The 20,907-nt window shown below is 35.5% G+C and overlaps 1 protein-coding gene across 15 annotated transcripts in view; it reads right to left on the bottom strand.

The window, feature by feature from the left end:
- Positions 1-20,907, bottom strand: part of LOC111153485 (calcium/calmodulin dependent protein kinase II delta) — a 326,696-nt gene that overhangs the window by 220,753 nt on the left and 85,036 nt on the right. For all 15 annotated transcript variants that reach the window (XM_022512565.1, XM_022512533.1, XM_022512557.1 and 12 more), the window contains exon 3: positions 5,113-5,172. In XM_022512565.1, the coding sequence (XP_022368273.1) occupies positions 5,113-5,172 (60 nt within the window). The remainder of the gene's footprint in view (positions 1-5,112; positions 5,173-20,907) is intronic.

Below are 20,907 nucleotides of genomic sequence, written 5' to 3'. Positions count from 1 at the left end.
CCCTTACACTTTCAAAAACTGTCTTGCTCTTTCTGAAGTCTACACAAAGTGGAAATTCAGGTCTTTAGAGAATGGGATAGCCTAGCCACAAAATTTATCATCCCACCAACTGAAAAGTTGTCTCAAATATTGATCTCCTTACAAATAAAGAATAAGTGGTTATCTTCTCCCTTGGAACCTCAGATGAATCAGATCAAAGTTCCTGATATTTTCTCTTTTCCTTTCCTGGCCCACTTCTTTTCAGATTTATACAGTTGCATTAAATGAGCGTTTTGCCTGATCTCCCTAGTTTCTCTTGTTTTGAGTTATTTGGATTTTGCCATAGGTTTAAAAAATTCCTCAGTAATAATGCTTATCAAAAATCAAGCACAAAAACAGTGGAAATATAAAATAATTTTGAGAACAATTTGGCTATTACCTCAAGTACTTTATTTCACTGCCTTAAAGTTATTTTCCTTCACTTACTGGATATGCTAACATATAGCTCAAATTATTTGATTTATCACATATCTGTTTATAACTCAAGAGAAAATAATCCCATTTTATTAAAATAAAGGATAAACATAATGATAAAAAATAAGTTAATTAATAGAAGCTTGAGGTAAGATCTTTTTGCCAAATTGCTTCAACACCTCAAGATAAGGTTAACTATAATCTTTCTCATTTGGGGCTCAAACAAAATAGTCTGTCTAGCTCCTCTGAAGACAGAGCAAAGATGGAGCTGCTTAGGAAATTGCCTGCACTCCCAAATTTGTTGAGCCATAAAGTGCATGGTACTTTCCATGGACTATGAGGAGCACACAGAAAAGAGGTCAGTCTGGATCTATTTAAATCCTTACGGAAAAGATGGAGCCAAGGGTGATAAACACGGGATTCTAATGAAACTAATGGGGCACTATTATCTCTGATTGTGCTCATGTGACTACAATCCATTTTACACACAGCAGGCAGAACAAATCAGATGATGCGGTCTTGCTTATCACTCTTCTGCTGGCTTCCCACTGCACTTAGAATAACACCTAAATGCTCTAACCTGATTTCCAATGCCCTATGTGGTCACGCATCTACCTATCCTTTTGACCCATCTCAGGTCATTCTCTCTCGTTCACTCATGGTAGGCTACACGCCAATCTTCTAACTCTTTCTCTAATAGGAGAAATCTACTCTGCCTGAAACCCTTTTTCCCTGAGCTTTTCCTTGATGGATTCTTATCTTTTAGATATCAATTTAAATATGATGCCTGCAGACATACCTTGCCTGACAAGCCACTCAATGTAGTGACAAAGACTATCCCCAAAATTAGACAGGCTCCTTTGAGCCCTCTTTTTGACTAGGCCTTTTCTTGGGCCCTATACTCAACCTGCCTAAGTTAGTCTTAGCAAAGAATCCTACAAAGTCATCCTTCCATCTTTGATACGTGATCACCCTTGACATCTGATCAAGTTCTTCATCCCTCACCCTTGATGTCTGACTGAACCTCTGGCCTTCCTTTAACAAGAATCTCGTCAGTAGTTTAGTAAGTTCAGGAAGAATCCCCCTACGTTTGATATCTCCTCTCAGCAATTTTCAATTCTCATTCTGCTCCCTGGCTATAAATCCCCAGTTGTCTTTGCTGTATTTGGAATTGAGCTCAGCTCTTTCTCCTAATACAATAATGTTGAATAAAATCTGTCTATTGACTTAAACACGTATCTGATTCTGATTCTCTTTGATAGTAGTCACCCAATCCCCTGGTGTCAATTTATGCTATTTTACTTCTCTGCAGAGAACTAACCTCTATGACATTATAATGATGGTCATTTGTTTATGGCCTATCTCCTCACACTAGGGTATGACCTTTGGGTAAGCAGAGATATTCTTTCTCTTGATTACTACTTCATCACCAGCGTGTTGAGCCTAGAACATGGCCGGCAATGACCACGATACTAAATAAATTTTATTAAGATAATTTTTAAAATTATGTTTTCATGGTTTCCCTAAATGGGTATGAAAATATGTAGAAGAGAATACTGAAAGTTATAAGATTTATCAACAAAAGGTAGAAATGAATATAACAAATATTAAAAGTCATTTCCTTTGGTTTCGTCTTCAAACATCACTGTATTTTCCAAACTTTCCACTGTGTTTTACTTTGAAAATTAGAAAAACATTAAAAAAACACTAAAGAAAAAAAAGTGGTTTATGAATTACCAATTTTCATTGGTTTATGTGTTTCTCCAAGAGAAACCTTTTACTTGCAAGTTCCCTGATTATTGATTCTGTGCGAAGAGAAAGGCACATTAAAAAAAAAAAAAAAAAAGGTAACAAGCAAAAATTTCACCAGAGGAAAAACTGTCCAAAGTAGTATTTCCTTCCTTCAAGTTTTAAAAGCTGGCAGATTTTAAGATAACCTACCACATAACAGAATGGAGGAAAGGGAAGAAGAAGTAAGAGTCTCATACTGGATATCACTTTATCTATTTAAGGAGAATCAAGACCAAATGCTGTTTTCCCTGAGTAAACTGAACCAGTGCGAGTGACTCGTGTGAAGCTGTTAACCAAGTGTGACAAACAGGAGCAGCAGCACTCTGCTTACTTCACTGTTCGACCCTGCTCTCCAGGATAATCAGATATCCATCATGGCACCTATCTTTAAACCATTCCTTTGTTTACTGCTGCTTATTATTTTTTGACAATTACTATTGGTGTTTAATCATTTCTCTTCATATGAGAAAATACAACATTGTCAAAGTGCATAACATGAAGATTAATTAAGATAATCAATTAAGGTAAGGTAGAATGAAAAATAATTCATCCACATTTCTCCAATTAGAAAAAAAGTTTTGGTGGAATCAACTAGGCAAACTAGGCAAACTCTTGCCTCAGGGTTTTTACACAGGCTGTTTGTTTCCTCTATCTGTTGATGCTCCCCGCCCCAGGAAGCCAAATGACTTGTTTCCTCCTGTTCTTTTTTAGGTCTTTATTCCAATTTCATTCTCAATTAAGTCATCCCTACCAAACTATCTGAAATCATAATCCCCCAACAAAACCAATTTCCACTCCCTGTTTGTTTTCCCCCTCAGTACTTATGACAATATAACATCCTATACTTTGCTTACTGTCTGTCTATCCCAAAAATGCAATCTATGTGAGGGCAGGTATAATGGTCTGCTGTATTCCTATTGTATTCCCAGAAAATGACCTTGCTGAGTGAATGAATAATATGAGTAATTTGCCACTGTTATTAGTTTTGAGTGTGTCTTAGTTTAATCTATTGACTCCCATCTTGCAGTACAGAATCACTACAAAATATCTCTTGTGATTAGAAATGGATCTTGGAATTCAGGACCTGAAATTTCTATAGATACTTTTGTACTCCCGAAATCTTGAAAGACGGAAGAAAATCTCAAGTGAAGTGACCAAAAAGCCACGGCATTGGCGGCTATGGACCACTGAAAAAAATTATATGTAGTGTCAGAGTGTGTTAATGATGCTGTCTATGTCAAAAAATTTCAGAAATTTCCCCAGTATACAACTTCCCCTTTGTTAGTAAGGTTATTCTGCATGGGGTTTCAAAATGAAAATTGTTCTTGTTTTAGTTTGAGTGTCTTTAGAATGTCTGACTTTGGTCTCCTACAGGAAATGAGGACAACCAGTTTTATTTTCTCCAAAAGCAGAGTTTCACAGAAAGACCTTGATTAAAAACAAAACAAAAAACAACTCTTCTTCACAAGAATAACAAAGTGAACCAAACGAAAATTTCATTTTATCTTAAACCTGAGCAAGAACAGTGCTCTTTGAACCATAGTGGGTCATACTGTATAATTTCTTATTAGCCAATATTATGGACTGAATACTGTCTCTCCAAAATTGTGTCTCAACCTTGGGATCTCAGAAAGTGACTGCATTTGAAGTCTTTGAAAGGGCATTTAGGTTAAAATGAGGTCACTGGGGTGAACCCCAATACAATATGATGGTGCTGTTATAAGAAGAAAAATTTACAACAGAGACAAGACCACGTGAAGACATAGGGAGAAGACATCTATCTTCTATCAACCCAAGGAGAAGAGTCTCAGGAGAAACAAACCCTAACACCTTGATCTCAGACTTCTTGCTTACAGAATTATGAGAAAATAAATTTCTTTGTTAAAGCCATCTAATCTGTTACACTTTGTTATGACAGCCCTTGCAAAATAAGATAGCCAACCAAGAAATGCCAAAGACTATCAGGTAAAACACTGAAAAAGAGGTAGATTTACATTTCAGAGTTGTTCTCTCTCCAACCAGAAGGTTCATATTAGACAGCTGCTGCTTTGTTTATGCTCCAGATTTACTTGGTAGTGTCCATTCATTCACTTAAGAACCTAAGAAACATGCAGGATGCTAGAAACTTCAAGTCAGGAATAGAAATTTAATGGTCCCATTCACAAAAACAGAAGAACTATAAACTTTCTCAGTGAATGATTTTGAAATTCTACTGCATTATCACTCCTCTCACAACTTCTACATGACAAATAATTTGGCTGACAATAAAACTCACAGAGCTGGGGCAGTGACATTGATCTAAAATAATCAACACCACTAACACAGAATCATGTTCTTGTTCTTTTCGTTGTTTTTCTTTGTATTCTTTTTCTTTCCTTTGTTTCTTCTATTTTTCTTATATTCATCAGTTTTTTATTTTGAACATTATCTTGCTATTTCATAATTCATGGGGGATAACAGAGTAAAATAATTTTACTAGTTTCTGGAGGAAAATCAATAACTATACGAAAAACTCCTTGCAGGATAGGTAAAAAGTAACTTAGCTGACTAAAATAATGACATAAATTCTGTCTCTCCAAACTTCAGCAGCAGCAGCTGAACAATCCTTGAAGACACATAAAAGCACTACTCAATTAATAATACTTTATAGTATTTTTAAAGTATTAGTACATTAATTGTTACCTTTTGAAAAACATTTCAAAAACTCTTGAAGAATCAAATGTAACCAAAACCAAAAATTAGGAACTTATTTCTTAAAAGTTGCAAACAGTCTATATTACTAAAGTAATATTACTAAAGCACACTTGTGGTTAAAAAATACATAACATAAACATTAACATTTAAAATACATTGAAAAGATTTCCTTACCAATATTGGGGTGCTTCAGAAGACGGCAGATTCTAGCTTCTCTTTCCAGTTTCTGATGATCTGTTTAAAAAAACAAATCACAAGTCTTAGGAAAGAAGGTTAAAAGACAATAAAATAGCATACTGAAATGACATAAAGCCTTTACATTTATGTATCTTTTGATCTTTTAAAAAGTGATAATTTCTTATATTAACAGTTATAGTTATCTGTAAAAGAGAAAAAGTTGAAAAGAATAAAGCCACACTTGTTTTTTTTTTAAAAAAGTGATAATTTGCAATTAGGTGAACATAATATAGTTTAAAAATCTAATTTCCTTTCTTTTTCATTAGCTTGATGCTTGATAGAGTGAGATACAGAATAGAGCTAAATTTAGACATGGCTGAGAAAACAGGGAAAATGTCACAAAATAGTAGTATTCTTTCTTTACCTTAAGTATATATTATTATAACAACTTAAATAACCCAATATACACATACACATTTAATCAGAGAATGCCTATCTGGAATTTGAAATACCAAGGAAATAGTGCTAAGTATGGTTCCAGTCTGTCGCCAATGAAGAAGTATTTCCTGTCCAGTCATATTTTCTATCAACTACTCTTCATACAATCGTTGGTCCAACTTCCCAGGTTTATTTTTTTTTTAAAGATTTTATTTATTTATTTGACAGAGATCACAAGTAGACAGAGAAGCAGGCAGAGAGAGAGGAAAGAAGGGAAGCAGGTTCCCTGCTGAGCAGAGAGCCTGACGTGGGGCCCAATCCCAGGACTCTGAGATCATGACCTGAGCTGAAGGCAGAGGCCTTAAACCACTGAGCCACCCAGGCACCCCCTTCCCAGGTTTATTATGCTCTTTATTATATCAGAGACTTCCAAAAATCCCAAACTGCTTGCTCATCTTTACCCTTCTATGTTTCCCTAATCATTTCTTTGAAGGGGCATGACCACTGTAAACTTGCAGTTTATGAACTATCTGATACTCTTCTTTGGTTTCTTTGTGGTGGTTCTTATGCATATATTTAGAACCAAAATCACTGGCCAAAGCATAATAATAAATGACAAAAAGAAGCAATAAAGAGCAGGAACACACATTGCCAATAAAGACAGAACTGCAGAATGGTCAATAGTTAAGAGCCTTATATAGACACCTGACTTACACCTTAAAATAGTCCTCTGAGGATATTATATTCCTATTTTAAATATTGTATCCCTATTTTAAAATTATAAATATTATATCCCTATTTTTTATATATTATTATATATAATAATTATTATATCCCTGTTTTAATATTATTAATCCCTATTTTATTAGGCAATATTATATCCCTATTTTAAAATTATAAAAACTAAGGCATAAAGAGGTTAAGTTACTAGTGGCATCTACCAAATCAGCTCTCATTAACTAGAGTCATAAAATAGCCTTAAAAGGAGGAGGGGAACACTTACCTAACTACCCACACATAGTCTATACCAATGGTTCTCCAACTTTGTGGTCTCAGAACCTCTTAACACTCTTTTTTTTTTTTTTTTAAAGATTTTATTTATTTATTTGACAGAGAGAGATCACAAGTAGACAGAGAGGCAGGCAGAGAGAGAGAGAGAGAGGGAAGCAGGCTCCCTGCTGAGCAGAGAGCCCGATGCGGGACTCGATCCCAGGACCCTGAGATCATGACCTGAGCCGAAGGCAGCGGCTTAACCCACTGAGCCACCCAGGCACCCCAGAACCTCTTAACACTCTTAAAAATTATCAAGGACCCCAAAGAGTTTTATTCATATGGATTAGATCTATTCATGCTTACTCTATGAGAAACAAAACTTAAAAAAAAAAGTTAAATATATATTAATTCATTTAAAAAATAATGAACCCATTACATTAACATAAGTTACTGCATTTAATTTTTAAACTTTTTATTTGGAAGTAACTGAAACTTACAGAAAATATGAAGAACAGTACTAAAAACACTTATATAACAGATTACTCAAATACATCTATTATTAACATTTTACCCATTTAAAAAATCATTTATATTCTATGTATGTATATATGTCTGTGTATGTGTATGTTTTCACATATTTAACACCAAATACATACATATATGTATACACACACACACATGTGTTTATATTTATACCTAATTTTTTTCTGAACAATTTGAAGGTAAGTTACAAAGATGAAGGCCCCTTTTGCCCTTAAAATTTAAGAACCAAAGGTATATTTAAGGTATATTACCTTAAAATTGTGATACTCTTAAAATCATTGTAGAGTTATCAACTTCAGCAAATGCCACATCAATACAGTATTTTACCAGCCATATGTTAATTTTGTATATTTAACCCAAAGATGCCCTTTGTAGGGTTTTTGCCCTCTAATGCAGATCCAGCCTAGGGTCAGATGTAGCATTTAGTGTCATCTCTCCTTAGTTTCCTTTACTCTGGAGTATTCCCATAGTTTTTGTCTTCTATGACCTGACAGTTTTAAAGAATACCATGTCTATCTTTTAAAAAGAATGATTCTCGGGGTGCCTGGGTGGCTCAGTGGGTTAAGCCTCTGCCTTTGGCTCAGGTCATGATCTCAGGGTCCTGGGACCAGAGCCCTGCATTGGGCTCTCTGCTTGCCCCTCTCTGCCTGCCTCTCTGCCTACTTGTGATCTCTCTCTCTGTCAAATAAATAAATAAAATCTTTAAAAAAAAAAAAAGAATGATTCTCATTTGGTATTGTCAGATGTTTGCTCATGATTTGATTTAGGCTATGCATTCTCAGCTAGAACATTATCCTCCTCCGGCTGTCACATATGGAAGTATACATTGTCCAACTGCTTCTCAAAAATGGTAACTTTGATTGCCAGGTCAATGTGCTGTTGAATTTCTCTGCTAAATATTCTCTTTTAATTTTTCCTTTGTCACTAATAAAAATGTGGTGAGACTTTTTATGGCCAAGAAAACACCCTGGTCTTCATCAAAATTCCCCTATAGATTGTGCATTCTGTGATGATTCCTGCATGAACCAGTCTTTACTATGATAGTAGCAAAATGTTGATTTTCTAACTCCAGCACAATAACATTTTCATGGAAAAATATTGTTATTTAAAAAAAAAAGTCAATGACATTATAATAAGAATGTATAAGGATGGGGCGCCTGGGTGGCTCAGTGGGTTAAAGCCTCTGCCTTCGGCTCAGGTCGTGATCCCAGGGTCCTGGGATGGAGCCCCCGCATCGGGCTCTCTGCTCAGCAGGGAGCCTGCTTCCTCCTCTCTCTGCCTGCCTCTCTGCCTACCTGTGATCTCTGTCTGTCAAATAAATAAATAAAATCTTAAAAAAAAAAAAAAAAAAAAGAATGTATAAGGACAATTAGTAGCTCACTTAGGGTAAGCACAGCATGTTTACCCAATCATTATGTTGTACACCTGAAACTACTATAACATTGTGTCAATTACACTTAAAAAATGATTTTGAAATGAAAAAAAAAATAAGAAAGAGTAACAAGGTTTTACATCTTTGCCAAATCTCTTTGATGTCTGGCTTAACAGAAGACATCTGTATTCTCTATGTTTGCCTCTATATTCAATCTACTGTACTAGGTTGTTTTGGTTGAAGTATACCAATAGAATCTGATCTTACAAGGGTATGTAGTTGGAAGAGAGTATGTCACAGCCTTTTTAAATAATGGTGTATATTGTTCTCAAAAATCATCCCAAAACTAAACAAGTGATAGTTTTTTAAAGGTTAGTTGCCCTGTGAAATCTGAAACTTTATCAATGCACTTTATGAACCATATCAATAGTCACAAACTTTAATGTTTAAATCAAATTAATTTTCAACATGAATATAATAAACTTTCTAATGTAATAAAATTTTACTCTGCTACATTAAAATTCATTGCTCTTTATTGTACTTCTTTTACACCCAGGCATAATTTTATAACATGATGTACCATTTGGAAAACACTGGTTTAGTATGTTATATGGTTCTTCCAAACATGGACACATTTCATTATGTGCTATTATAAAAACAGTATCACCACTAACATCACCAGAACAATCTTTAAATTTGGGAATTCCTCATGTTCTTATGGATAAATTCAAATTTTCCAAAAGTCTAATTTTTTTTGAAAGCCTGACCTGTGTTATTGCCAATAAATGCAGTCAGTTGTTTTCCATTAAGCAACAGTCTCATTTTGTTCATTTTGAGAAAATGTCTCTCAATAACCTCAGTCTGAATAATCATAGCTAGTTTTTCAGTTATAATTTCAAGTAAAAATGGTATCCCATGAAAGAGTACCTAGTTCAGCTTCCAACTCAAACAACTTCAAGGTATTTTTCCTTGAGACAACCACTGCACATCAGTATGGAGCAAAAGTGCTTTACACATTCTTCTCATTTAATCATGTAGAATGTTGCAAAGATATACAATCAAAGGTCAAGATTTAATGATGGCAATAATTTTAACTGTTTCATCATGTGAAATCCTCAGTGAAGAAAGGTTTATTTAGTCTATAAGTGCATGGAGCTGAAAAATACAGATGAATAGAATAGTTTGATGTCATTGCCTTCATTCATGCAAAGGTCCAGCAATTACATTCACTATTTCTTTTGTATCATCAGTATAAATGTCAAAACACATACACACTCACACAAAGCATATAGTATCTTAGATTTACTATGAAAGTAGTTTTGAACTTGTAGATTCTCTAAGAGGGTTTCAAGGGACTCCTGGATCTACTACACCTTTGAGAACCACTGGTATATTCTACAAAAAAAACCCTGTGTCATAACTTTTTTTTTTTTTTTTAGCAATTTCAAAAAATATTCTAAACATGTATAGTGTTATTGTTTTAAGTAATCTCTATACTCAGTGAGGGTATATGGTGTTATTAATAACTCAAACAGAGATAGTGTTTTAAAGAATCAGCATAGCATTCGATTGGATCTAACAGTGTATCCATTATATCTGTATTATGAAATATAAAGACAGGTATTCTCCGGCCTTACCATTGCCTAAAACTAGAAGTGCCTCAAGTAAATGTAAAAAGTAAATTCTTCAAACGCCCTATCTCTTTAACAGGTTCTCATTCTTAAGGTAAGCTACTTCTAGAATATTCTCATTTAGAAATATACAAGTAGGGGTGCCTGGGTGGCTCAGTTGGCTAAACATCTGCCTTAAGCTCAGGTCATGATCCCCAAGTCCTAGGATCAAGCCCCATGTCAGGCTCTCCGCTCAGTGACGAGCCTTTTTCTCCCCCTCTCTCTGCCTGATGCTCCCCCCACTTGTGCTATCAAATAAATAAATAAAATCTTTAAAAAAAAAAAAAAGAAATACACAAGTAAACACAAAAGGTTAAATCCAATTTGAAGCAGCATCTAATACTACCTAAAATCCTGCAAAGTATCCTATGTAAAATATATGCTTATAGAAATTATAATTTTGTTGTGGAGACAGGGATATGCAAATACATATGCTATACCATGTGATATGTATTATGTATATATTATTATTTAATATTTATATACATCACCAGATAACTATATATTAAAGAAAAACAGGATGACAAAAGATCTTTACCAACGGTATATGGTAATAGAGTTTTAGCTATAAAGATAAACATAATTATAGAATTTTATATAGCTTATTCTTATGGGTTGAACTGTGTCTTGTAAAATTCATATGTTGAGCTTCTAACTCTTACTACCTCAGAATGAGTGTGTATGTGAACCCAGGGTCTTTAAAGGGGTAATTAAGTTAAAATGAGGTCATTAGGGTAAGCCCTACATTAACATAACTGGTGTTCTTGTAAAAAGAGGCATTTAGAACAGACACACCTTGAGGGAAGATCACATGAAGACAGAGGGAGAAGACACCTATAAGCAAGGAGAGAGCCCTCAGGAAAAAACCAACTTGTTGAAACTCTGATCTTGGACTTCTTGCCTCCAGAATTTGCTAAGATAAATTTCTGTTGTTTAACCCCTCATATGTGTTACTTTGTTACGGCAGCCCTAGCTGATAAATACACCAAAGTATTAGTTTTACATTGCTATATAACAAATAGCCACAAATACAGAAGCTTAAAATAACATTCATTTATAATCTCACAGTTTCTGTGAGTCAGGAACCTGGGCATAGTTTAACTGAGCCCTTTGCTTTAGTATTTCTCAAAAGGCTGCAATGAATATATCAGCTAGTGTTGGGGTCTCATCTACAGACTAGAGAAGGATCTGTTTCCAAGCCCACATGGTTGGTGCAGCTACTATAGAACCAGATTGATTTATCATTTAATATTTATTAAAATATTCAAACTTCAGTAGTTTGACTTTTTTCTTCCCTTGAAGCTCAAGTCCACACTGTTACATGAATAAAAATACAACCCTTCAGGCTATAATTTGTCAGGTCTGAAAAGATACATGCTGTTAGCAATATGGCTAAAGATCTACCCTACAAACAATGCCATAAAGAAAATATATCATCATTCAGTTTTTTTTTTTAAGATTATTTATTTATTTATTTGACAGATCACAAGTAGGCAGAGAGGCAGGCAGAGAGAAAGAGTGGGAAGCAGGCTCCCTGCTGAGCAGAGATCCTGATGTGGGGCTCAATCCCAGGACGCTGGGATCATGACCTGAGCTAAAGACAGAGGCTTTAACCCACTAAGCCACCCAGGTGCCCCTATTATCATTCAGTTTTGACATGGAATCAGTAGGTAACAGTATTTACTCAGGACAAAGACCTCAGCATTTTAAAAGTTTCTAAGAATTTTGAGATAATGTAGTCACTTCTTCTCAGCTTTAAGATTCTTTTTAGATACTTTTTAACCTTAATGAGGTATTTATTTCAAATAAGGTCCTAAATGTGAGTTCAAGCCTAATGAAGTTAATCCTTCACTCCTGTTCCAAATCAACTTTTAATCTTTATGGAAAATAACTCCGGTCACAAATGAAAATTAAAGGGCTAGCCCTTAATCACTTCCACATAGCAACAGGAGTATCACTAAAGCTACATAAAGCAACAACTTCTTTACCCAGCCAACATCAGCCAATGAAATGCCATCAAGTAAATTTCAAAGGTAACTACCTCCCCTACCCCAAATGACAACTTAAAACATTAACCTCTTGGGGGTAAATCTATTGCTTTCTTAAATAAATGACATACAAAATAATTTAAACTTTTTGACACCCTTGGGTCATTATTATGATCATTTTTACTCTCCTATAATTCAGTGAAGCCCTCATAGGCTACAGAGGTGTCAAAGCCCACAGGGTACTGCCCTGTGTTCAGTCTGCCCCACACCCCTCAATATGGAATCACCTTGTCAGCACAAGCAATGCAAAGGGATGGTTTGGGCAGGAAGAGGTGGGTAGCTATCATAATTGGTCACTTACCCCCTTTCCCTCCACACACACACGTGAGTATAAACATGCAACCTAAGGAAGACATGGATTTGCCACACCCAAGAGGGTTGAATTCTTCCAGATGCCCCTCCTCACAGACAGATTACCACCCATAAAATTATCTTATATAGCATTTATGCAGGAGTCACCCCTCACGCCCAGAATGTTTACAATCCAATTCCATCATTAATGTTTGTTCTGCTGACCTGTCTTGCCAGCTTAAGCTGCTACCTTCCCTGCTCCTACCTCCTTGGTTGATCCTTGTGCCAGTATGAGATCAATGCCTTAGATCTATCAGTTTTTGAGGGCAGGTTAATCCTGCTTTTCTGGCTTCTTCACTACAACCAACCCAACTCGATTCTTAACTTTGTCACATTTGTTTGGTTTCTAAGAAACGACACTCTCAAGCAAGTCACAGCCCTGCTCGCCATCTAGAACCACACCTGCCTGGCTATCCATTTTTAGAAGAGGGACAATTAAACAAAATGGACCTAAACTACTCTAAGTTTTATATTGTCTCATCTGTTTATTATACCTTTTCTATTTCTTCACATGTTTTTCACTATCTGCTCTTAACTGCTGTATCTTAAGTACATAAAACGATTTCAGGTACACGTAACAGGCATTAAATAAATCTTTGTCGAATGAATAAATGAATTAATGACAACTGCCTTTTCCTTGTTTCATAATTGCTTTGAACTAAGGACAGATGAAAACGAGGATATGAGAATATAAAATAATTACAAATAATCTAGCAGTGAAAACCTGAAGAGACCTTTTCTGAAAAAAAGGTACAATCTTTAGCGCAGGAATTCTAAAGCACTATAATGTGGCTACTCAGAGGCCTTATTCCTAAAGATTTTTTGAATTACATTCTGAATACATTTTTCTTGTTAGAGAAATTACTTCAAGCTAAATGAGGCATTCCTTTGGTAGGAATATAGATTCTGTCCATTTAAGTAGGTCAGATTTAAAACCACACTGTAAGTTAGAAAAAGCTATTTAAAGGGGTCACTTCATTACAAAGCCTGAGTATGATGTATATGGATTTAAAGCTATCATATTCATTTAACAAAGGTTTTTTTAAAATTCATAACTAAATATTATCTTTCATTTTATCCTTTTATTTTAAACTAGTTTAATCCATATCATAAATTTAATTTTTTTTTAACTATCTGACCTAGATTCTATTATTTCTGACATTAGGTACTCATCACTTCCCACTACTTTCTGTTGCCCACTAATATCCTGGGTAAATCAGTAAGATTCTATAATTATATAGGATAATGTTTTCCCTTTCACAGTGAAGTAGAATTAGATATATGTGCTAAAAGTTCATATATCTGAACTTAGGAGTGAGACCTTTTGAACAGCTTTTTCTTTTTTTCCCCTGTGTGGGAAGCTCATGCAAATTTTAAATTCTGAATTACGATGTCAGTCAAACCTTCATTCTGTATGAACCACAAACCACGGTTTAGGATTTCTACAGAAAACCCTTTTTCCCTGACCTTTTTAAACATCCATCACATGGGAGATAAACCAGGCCTCTACTTCATTTTACCTTCTTTCTGAAGTTTCACCTGTGGAGGAAGATGGAATTGTCCACAGGGGCCAGAAAAATAAAAGGCTCATCATGAAAGCTCCTGATATTGCAGAACTAGACACAGAGACAACCCAGAGGGATGGAAAGACCTCAGGTTTCAGAGTAGAACACCCAAGAGCTGCTATCTGGTTCTACCACTTACAACTAGCTGGGTATCAAAGTTCCTTGACTTCTCAAAAGAGTCATCTATAAAACGAGCATAAAATATCTAGCACCAGGCAGCATATCTGGGACAAAGTGGCACTCAATAAATTATGGTATCACCATCATTATTTCTATTATTACTAGAAACCTGTAACTCTAAAAAAAACAAAATTCTTAACAGATGTTATTAGTTCCATCAAACATTAATCATTTTATATGTACTTTAATATACTATGAAAATAACTTATCCATAAAATCATATGATTATGCTATTTAGGCATTCATTGTTAATTGAAACAGTGGGATAACCACTGAGATCTATGGTCAAAAAGAGACAAATCAATATAGTAAAATATGAACAAAAACTCATAGTTATTCAGCATTACAGTATAATCTAAATATCTCAAAAACAAGAATACAGGAAAAAAATATGCATGTAAAATTTTTAAACAAATTAAACTGACTAGTTTTATATCCAAACTATATATTTTTATTCATTCATTTCACACATCCAAAATGAATGATGTCTGACAAATAATTTATCATATCATATTATTTCAGAAAAAGCTACTGGATAATATATTTAGCCTATTTTCTAGGAAGGTAAAGGAATAAACAGTGAAATTTGATGGTACCACTCTTAAGCTGTCCTGTAGGAGAAATGTTTTTCTTCTTCCACTACAATGACATTCTATTTTTTTTTTTTTAAGATTTTATTTATTTGAGAGAGAGAGTGTGAGTGAATGAGCTGGGGGGAGGGGCAAAGGGAGAGGAAGAAGCAGACTCCCCATTGAGCAGGGAGCATGACCCAGGACTAGATCCCAGGACCCTGAGATCATGACCTGAGCCAAAGGCAGCCACTTAACTGACTGAGCCGCCCAGGTGCCCCACAACAATGACATTCAGTCAGATACATGACATTATATCTTATGAAAACAACGCTTTACACAAAATTATGAAATGCAAGACAAAATATTTTATAAGGCTTTTGTTGAATAGCAATTTAAGCAAGCACACAATATGTACAGGCCTCTTAGAACTACAAATAGTGAGCATTAATTTATGTAAAATACTTTCATATAAATGTTTAATATATGATTATACAGAATATATAGAATATCTAGATACCTACCAAGAATGTAACAAGGGATGGGAATACTCTGTTCTGACAAACCAGAAATCTTAGGAGAATCTCCTCGTAAGCCTCTCATTAGTTCTAGGTGATATGCTAAAGAATCTGAATTGAGCTTTTTCCTCTGAGAGGAATAGGGAGTGTAACTGTATAGAATTTAGGCACAGGGCAGAGAATGCTGTAAAGATTCTTGCTAGAGTGTAGATATCCTCCAGATGATTAAGGGACGAGATGGATAGGAAATCCTGCTTACGCCCCTTTAGTACTAGGTGACATCAGCCAGCTTTCCTCTTAGGTTCAAAGCCTCTCATAGGAGGTGCCTCTGCCTGCCTGTGTGACTCTCATTTTAACATGGTGGCATCACTCATTACATGTTTTAAGGCAAGGAACTTGTACTGTGAGGATCACCAAAGGATTTTGTCAGGAGAAACAAATCAGGAAGCAAAAGACCAGGAGAGTGGTATCCAGAAAAGACAGATAGCTAGGACAAGTCTCTGCAGCAAGTCACAGTCAAGGCATGTTCACAGGAGGAGAGCAAACTTCCCTACATGGCATTTAGAACACAAGGTGTCAGACTGAGAATTCACACAGAACAGATAGATGATTCAGTAATATGATTTTAAGCTGTTTTGGCTCAAGTGACTGTTAACATCATAAAAAACAAACTTTTTTTTTTTTTTTAAGTAGGCTCCATGCCCAATGTGGGGCTTGAACTCCTGACTCTGAGATCAAGAATCCCATGTTTTACCGACTGAGCCAACAAAACTCCAAAATAAACCTTTATATAAACAAATTATGAGGATATTCATTGATGCATATTAAGAATTACAGATATTTAAATTTATATCTTTATTTTAATTGTATATTAATAATTCATATGGCATTTTTAAGAAGATTTTATTTATTTATTTGACAGAGAGAGATCACAAGTAGGCAGAGAGGCAGGCAGAGAGAGAGAGAGGAGGAAGCAGGCTCCCTGCCAAGCAGACAGCCCGATGTAGGACTCGATCCCAAGACCCTGAGATCGTGACCCGAGCCGAAGGCAGAGGCTTTAACCCACTGAGCCACCCAGGCACCCTCATATGGCATTTTGAAAATTATTTTGATCATATTCCTGTAGAAGGGTAATGAGATGAATTTTATATCTTATTTTGTCCTCAGTTTCTAGAATTTGATCTATAAAGTACTCTCCCCTCAGTGTAATTTCACTTGTGCTTTTAGAAGAATTTAGCTGCACAATTCCATTCTCATGTGTAGGCATAACAGACATAAGTCACTTGAGACATTCTGTATTTAAATCTTTTAAACTTACTACCTAGAGACCACAGGGACCCAGAATGGAAAGAAGGCATACTGAAGATAAATACAATCCACGTTTTACCATTTTTTCCACTGGTCCAGATGACTTTTATAGGCAGTTGCATAGTAACACAAGAGAGCATTTATTTTAGGGATTTCACAAAAAATAAATTTTTCTTACTGTGGTAAACATATTTTGCTGTTCTTAAATATGTTTTTTTACTAATCAAATACACACAACTTATTCAAAATGAAAAGGAGAAAACATACAGTTTTCAAAGGATGTTTTTCTTTATGTAGTTTAATATTAATACATTAAAAACAAAGACAAAAATAACTTTGGATAACAATTTAAAGATTTTTTTAAATTTATTTATTTATTTGAGAGAGAGGAAGAGAGACAATGAGTGAGCAGGAGCAGGATGTGGGGTTTGGGGGAGCGGTAAGCAGAGGGAGAGGGACAAGCAGACTCTATGAGGAGTGCAGAGCCCTATGCGGGTCTTGATTCCATGACCCTGAGATCATGACCTGAGCAGAAATCAAGAGTCAGATGTTCAACTGACTGAGCCACCCAGGCACCCCTGGATAACAATTTAGAAGAATGATGGAAAGAAAGGAGATACATGGACTTTCATCATTTCTTTAAGCATCTGGAACATTCAGTTATTCACTTTTCTGTTCATGAGTTTCCCTCATGAAGAGGTAACTGTGAAGCTAAGAAATCTTAAACTTCAAGCCCCTAACAGGATCTTAGCTATATGATCATATGTTCTCATAAAACTTGCAAAACAAGGTGTTTCAAGACAATCAATTATGATCACTCTTTCCTTCCACTACCTTTTCCCTTCAATCATATCTCTCCTTATATTTAGTGATACTATAGTGGCCACAAACATTTTTGAGATCTAGCCAAGGGGAAGCTAAGTGGAGGATACAATTTAGTTTGGATATAATGAAACATATTTAAACCTGGTTCACAGCCACTTTTGGGTATAGTTGTGTTATGACTGGTCATCCCAAAGGAAGAATGCTTCCTGGAATACACCCACCTCACAGCCTGTGGTGGGATGAGAGGGCAAGGGCACCGCAGTACATGAACTTGCACTACAAATCATCCCACTAGTGTGGGTGTACAGAGGAGAAAGAGCAACTTTTTACTAATTTTCCAAATTTCATTTTGCCTTGCAATATATGTCAGCTTCTCAAAATTCATAATTTCTTATGACTATTTTCATTCTAAATATATATTTCCTTTTGAGTTTCATCTTGTGTTTGTAATTTTGTTTTCTTTCTTTAGGGAGAATCTCCTAAACTGCATAAACTGCAATCTCTGGGTCCATACTCACTATTATAGTTACATAAAAAGTAGAAGAAGGTAACATTGTTCAAGTATAAGATCTGCAAGGAATTAAGGATAAAAAGCAAATCTTATAAAAGTGAAGAACTATAATTCATACATACTCTCTCCCCTGAGAATGTTACATATTTGAGATGATTTATGCTTATATTTAGGGGAAAAAATACCTACATCAGACATGGTACTTAAACATATCCATTATGAATGCACTTACTAAGCATTTTTATTAAGCAGGCACAAGGATATGGATTGATGTTTTGGAAGATAAAGTAATTTATTATAGTCTAACTACTCATGAACTAATAATTAAATCAGAAATCACAGATTTAATAACAATAATAACAATACCCTTCAAATTGGAGATGGAAAGTGAAACTATCATTAATTGAACTATACTCCCCAAGTTGAAAAATTCAAGACACCTCATCTTGTCTCTACATATTTAATCATATATTTCTATTTTACCCATATTTTGTGGATGCTTTTATTTCCTATAGACACTCAAAAAGACACACACACAATAGGAAGTTTAATGTAGCTACCTAAATTAAAAAAAAAAAAACTACTGAAACAAGATATTAAAATAATTTCATTTTTAATTGAAATTCTGAAGGTTAAAAATTAAACATTGTCAGATACAAGATGCTAAAACCATATATTCAGGACTTGTTAAGTGGTAAGTTGAAGCCATACTGCCATTTTGAGCCCATTTCTCACTTCCAGCTGTACAAGAGCAGACAATGAGAACATGAGGGAGGACTGTTCTGCGTAGAGTCCTCAGAACACTCTACATCCCCTTTTACCCCACACTGGAAAGCTTACTCTAGAGTACTAAATTGAGGGAAGAAAGGTGTGTCTGAGAGAAATATTTGAAAAGATTCATCTCCAACAGTTTGAGAAAAACAAGAATGGCTTCCTATTTAAATTGGACTCTACAGGCATGAAATTTTGTCTGGCTAGTGGGATAGATTGTCTTACAATGGACAGTCCCCATGAGAACATGGACAGCCAATGTGATCCAAAAGTGGGGAAGAATGGTAGAAGCCCAGGAGCTGGAAAGGCAGCTAAAAACATGGCCATCCAGACAGGGGAAATATGGCCATCATTAGCAAAATGGTCACCAGTGGTCCCTAAGAGGAACTGCCCAAAAACCCACAAAAATGTCCCATGAGATCAGTAATCACGCATTTCTCAGACAGTAGCAGTCTGGATTAGAACTGTACCAGTGAAATCAAATAAGCACATCTCCTTATAGTTCCTAAAGGGCCACACACAGCAACCAGGGACTGGGAGAGGAAGTGAGGTGACAAAGTGTTGGGTACTATACCTTCCTCTGGTCCCTGGAGTCTCTCAAGTATGAAACAGACCTGACTTGGCAGAGGAGAGAAGTTTCAAATGATATTAAACTGGCCAGAACTTTTTAATTCTGCAATGAGACTGTTTTTGTGATTCAAAGGAAGTACCAAAGCTCTGAGATCTGACCAAGACTTCTTCCAGGGCAGGAGTGAATAGGTTACATGGATTTCTGGGAGCTGAGGAGAGGGTGGTCTCAGTGGGGTGCACATGATCTGTTTACAGGACTTTCATATAACAGAGGTTACAAATATTTTCTTTAACGAAGTCTACAACCATCTAGAATTTGGATTTGCTGAATATTGTTATTTCTTTCACATTGCATTCTTCTGCTTTCAGAGTTCCCATGTCCAATTACATTAGAATACCTGCGAAATATGTTTGTGTACTTTACAATCACCTAAAAACTTTCTAGATAACTTACAGTTTAGAGTATATAATCTTATTCCATCAGATCTTGAAGTTATAATGTGTCTAAAATGCAGGACAGAATTCCCTGAACTTAAGAGAGTGTCATTCTTAATTCAACATTCTAGATGTCCCCCTTCATCATTCATTGGTAATGAATATTTATCTTTTACCCAGAATATTCTATCTCAAGTAAGTGCTGTATCATTTAGAAGACATATTTGCCATTGGCATGGCATTACAGACTGGGCCAGCTCTAAAGCAAAAGCTTTTTGTAACCCCGCTTGGCTAGATGCTTATCGTTTATAAGGAGGCCTATTAAATGTCACCCAAACTGAAGTTGGTTCTTTCTAAACTCTAAAGAGGAAGATGCTTGCCTCTCTGTGGAAAATTTTAAAGCCATCAGAAAAAAAAAAATCTGTCCTGGACTGACACATGAAATTAACTTCTATTCCCATTATAAGGAACAGACCCACGGCCCAGATGCTAAATGTCTACTGTCTGTAGAGTGACACTGAAAAAAAAAATCTGATTTATGTCAATCCACAGGTATTATGAGAGTCAAAACAAGACTCCCTAACAGCTGGAAAGAGGGCAAGGGAACCCCTGGGAGTTCAACACTTTTTTGTATCACAGCTGAAAGAAATCAATGGCTACTTCTCCCCTCCCCCAGGGAATAAAATGCCACTGGCACAAGGGAGAAACCCATACCATTTGCTCCTTAAAACATGAGACTGTAGGAAGTCTGCCAAGTGACCTGGAAATATGGGACTGTGACCAGAGGTCTTTGAAGAGAGCATCCTGCACTAGCTTTTCACAGCAGAATCAAATATGCAGCTATGTCCCCCTGTGTATATTCCATCCTTAACAAGTCATCTATCTCCTACATAATAAATCTTTTTTCCTTTTCACAGTCTTATTCCTGACTTATTTGCCCCCATTCCTATTTACCTTCTCTCACCCTAATATTATTTTTAAAAATCTTGTTGTAAAAATGATAGATTTCAACTAGGAAATGTAGGCATATATGTGACACATTTCAGTTAAAATAAATATTACTTAAAACACCACTATCCAGATATATCGTTATTTACATCTTGATCCATGTCCTGTCAGTTTTTT

The sequence above is a fragment of the Enhydra lutris genome, unplaced genomic scaffold (genome assembly GCF_002288905.1).
Source record: "Enhydra lutris kenyoni isolate GAN:26980312 unplaced genomic scaffold, ASM228890v2 scaffoldscaffold3, whole genome shotgun sequence".
NCBI lineage: Eukaryota > Metazoa > Chordata > Mammalia > Carnivora > Mustelidae > Enhydra > Enhydra lutris.
The sequence above is the reverse complement of the archived record's forward strand: the minus strand, read 5'-3'. Positions and strand labels throughout refer to the sequence as shown.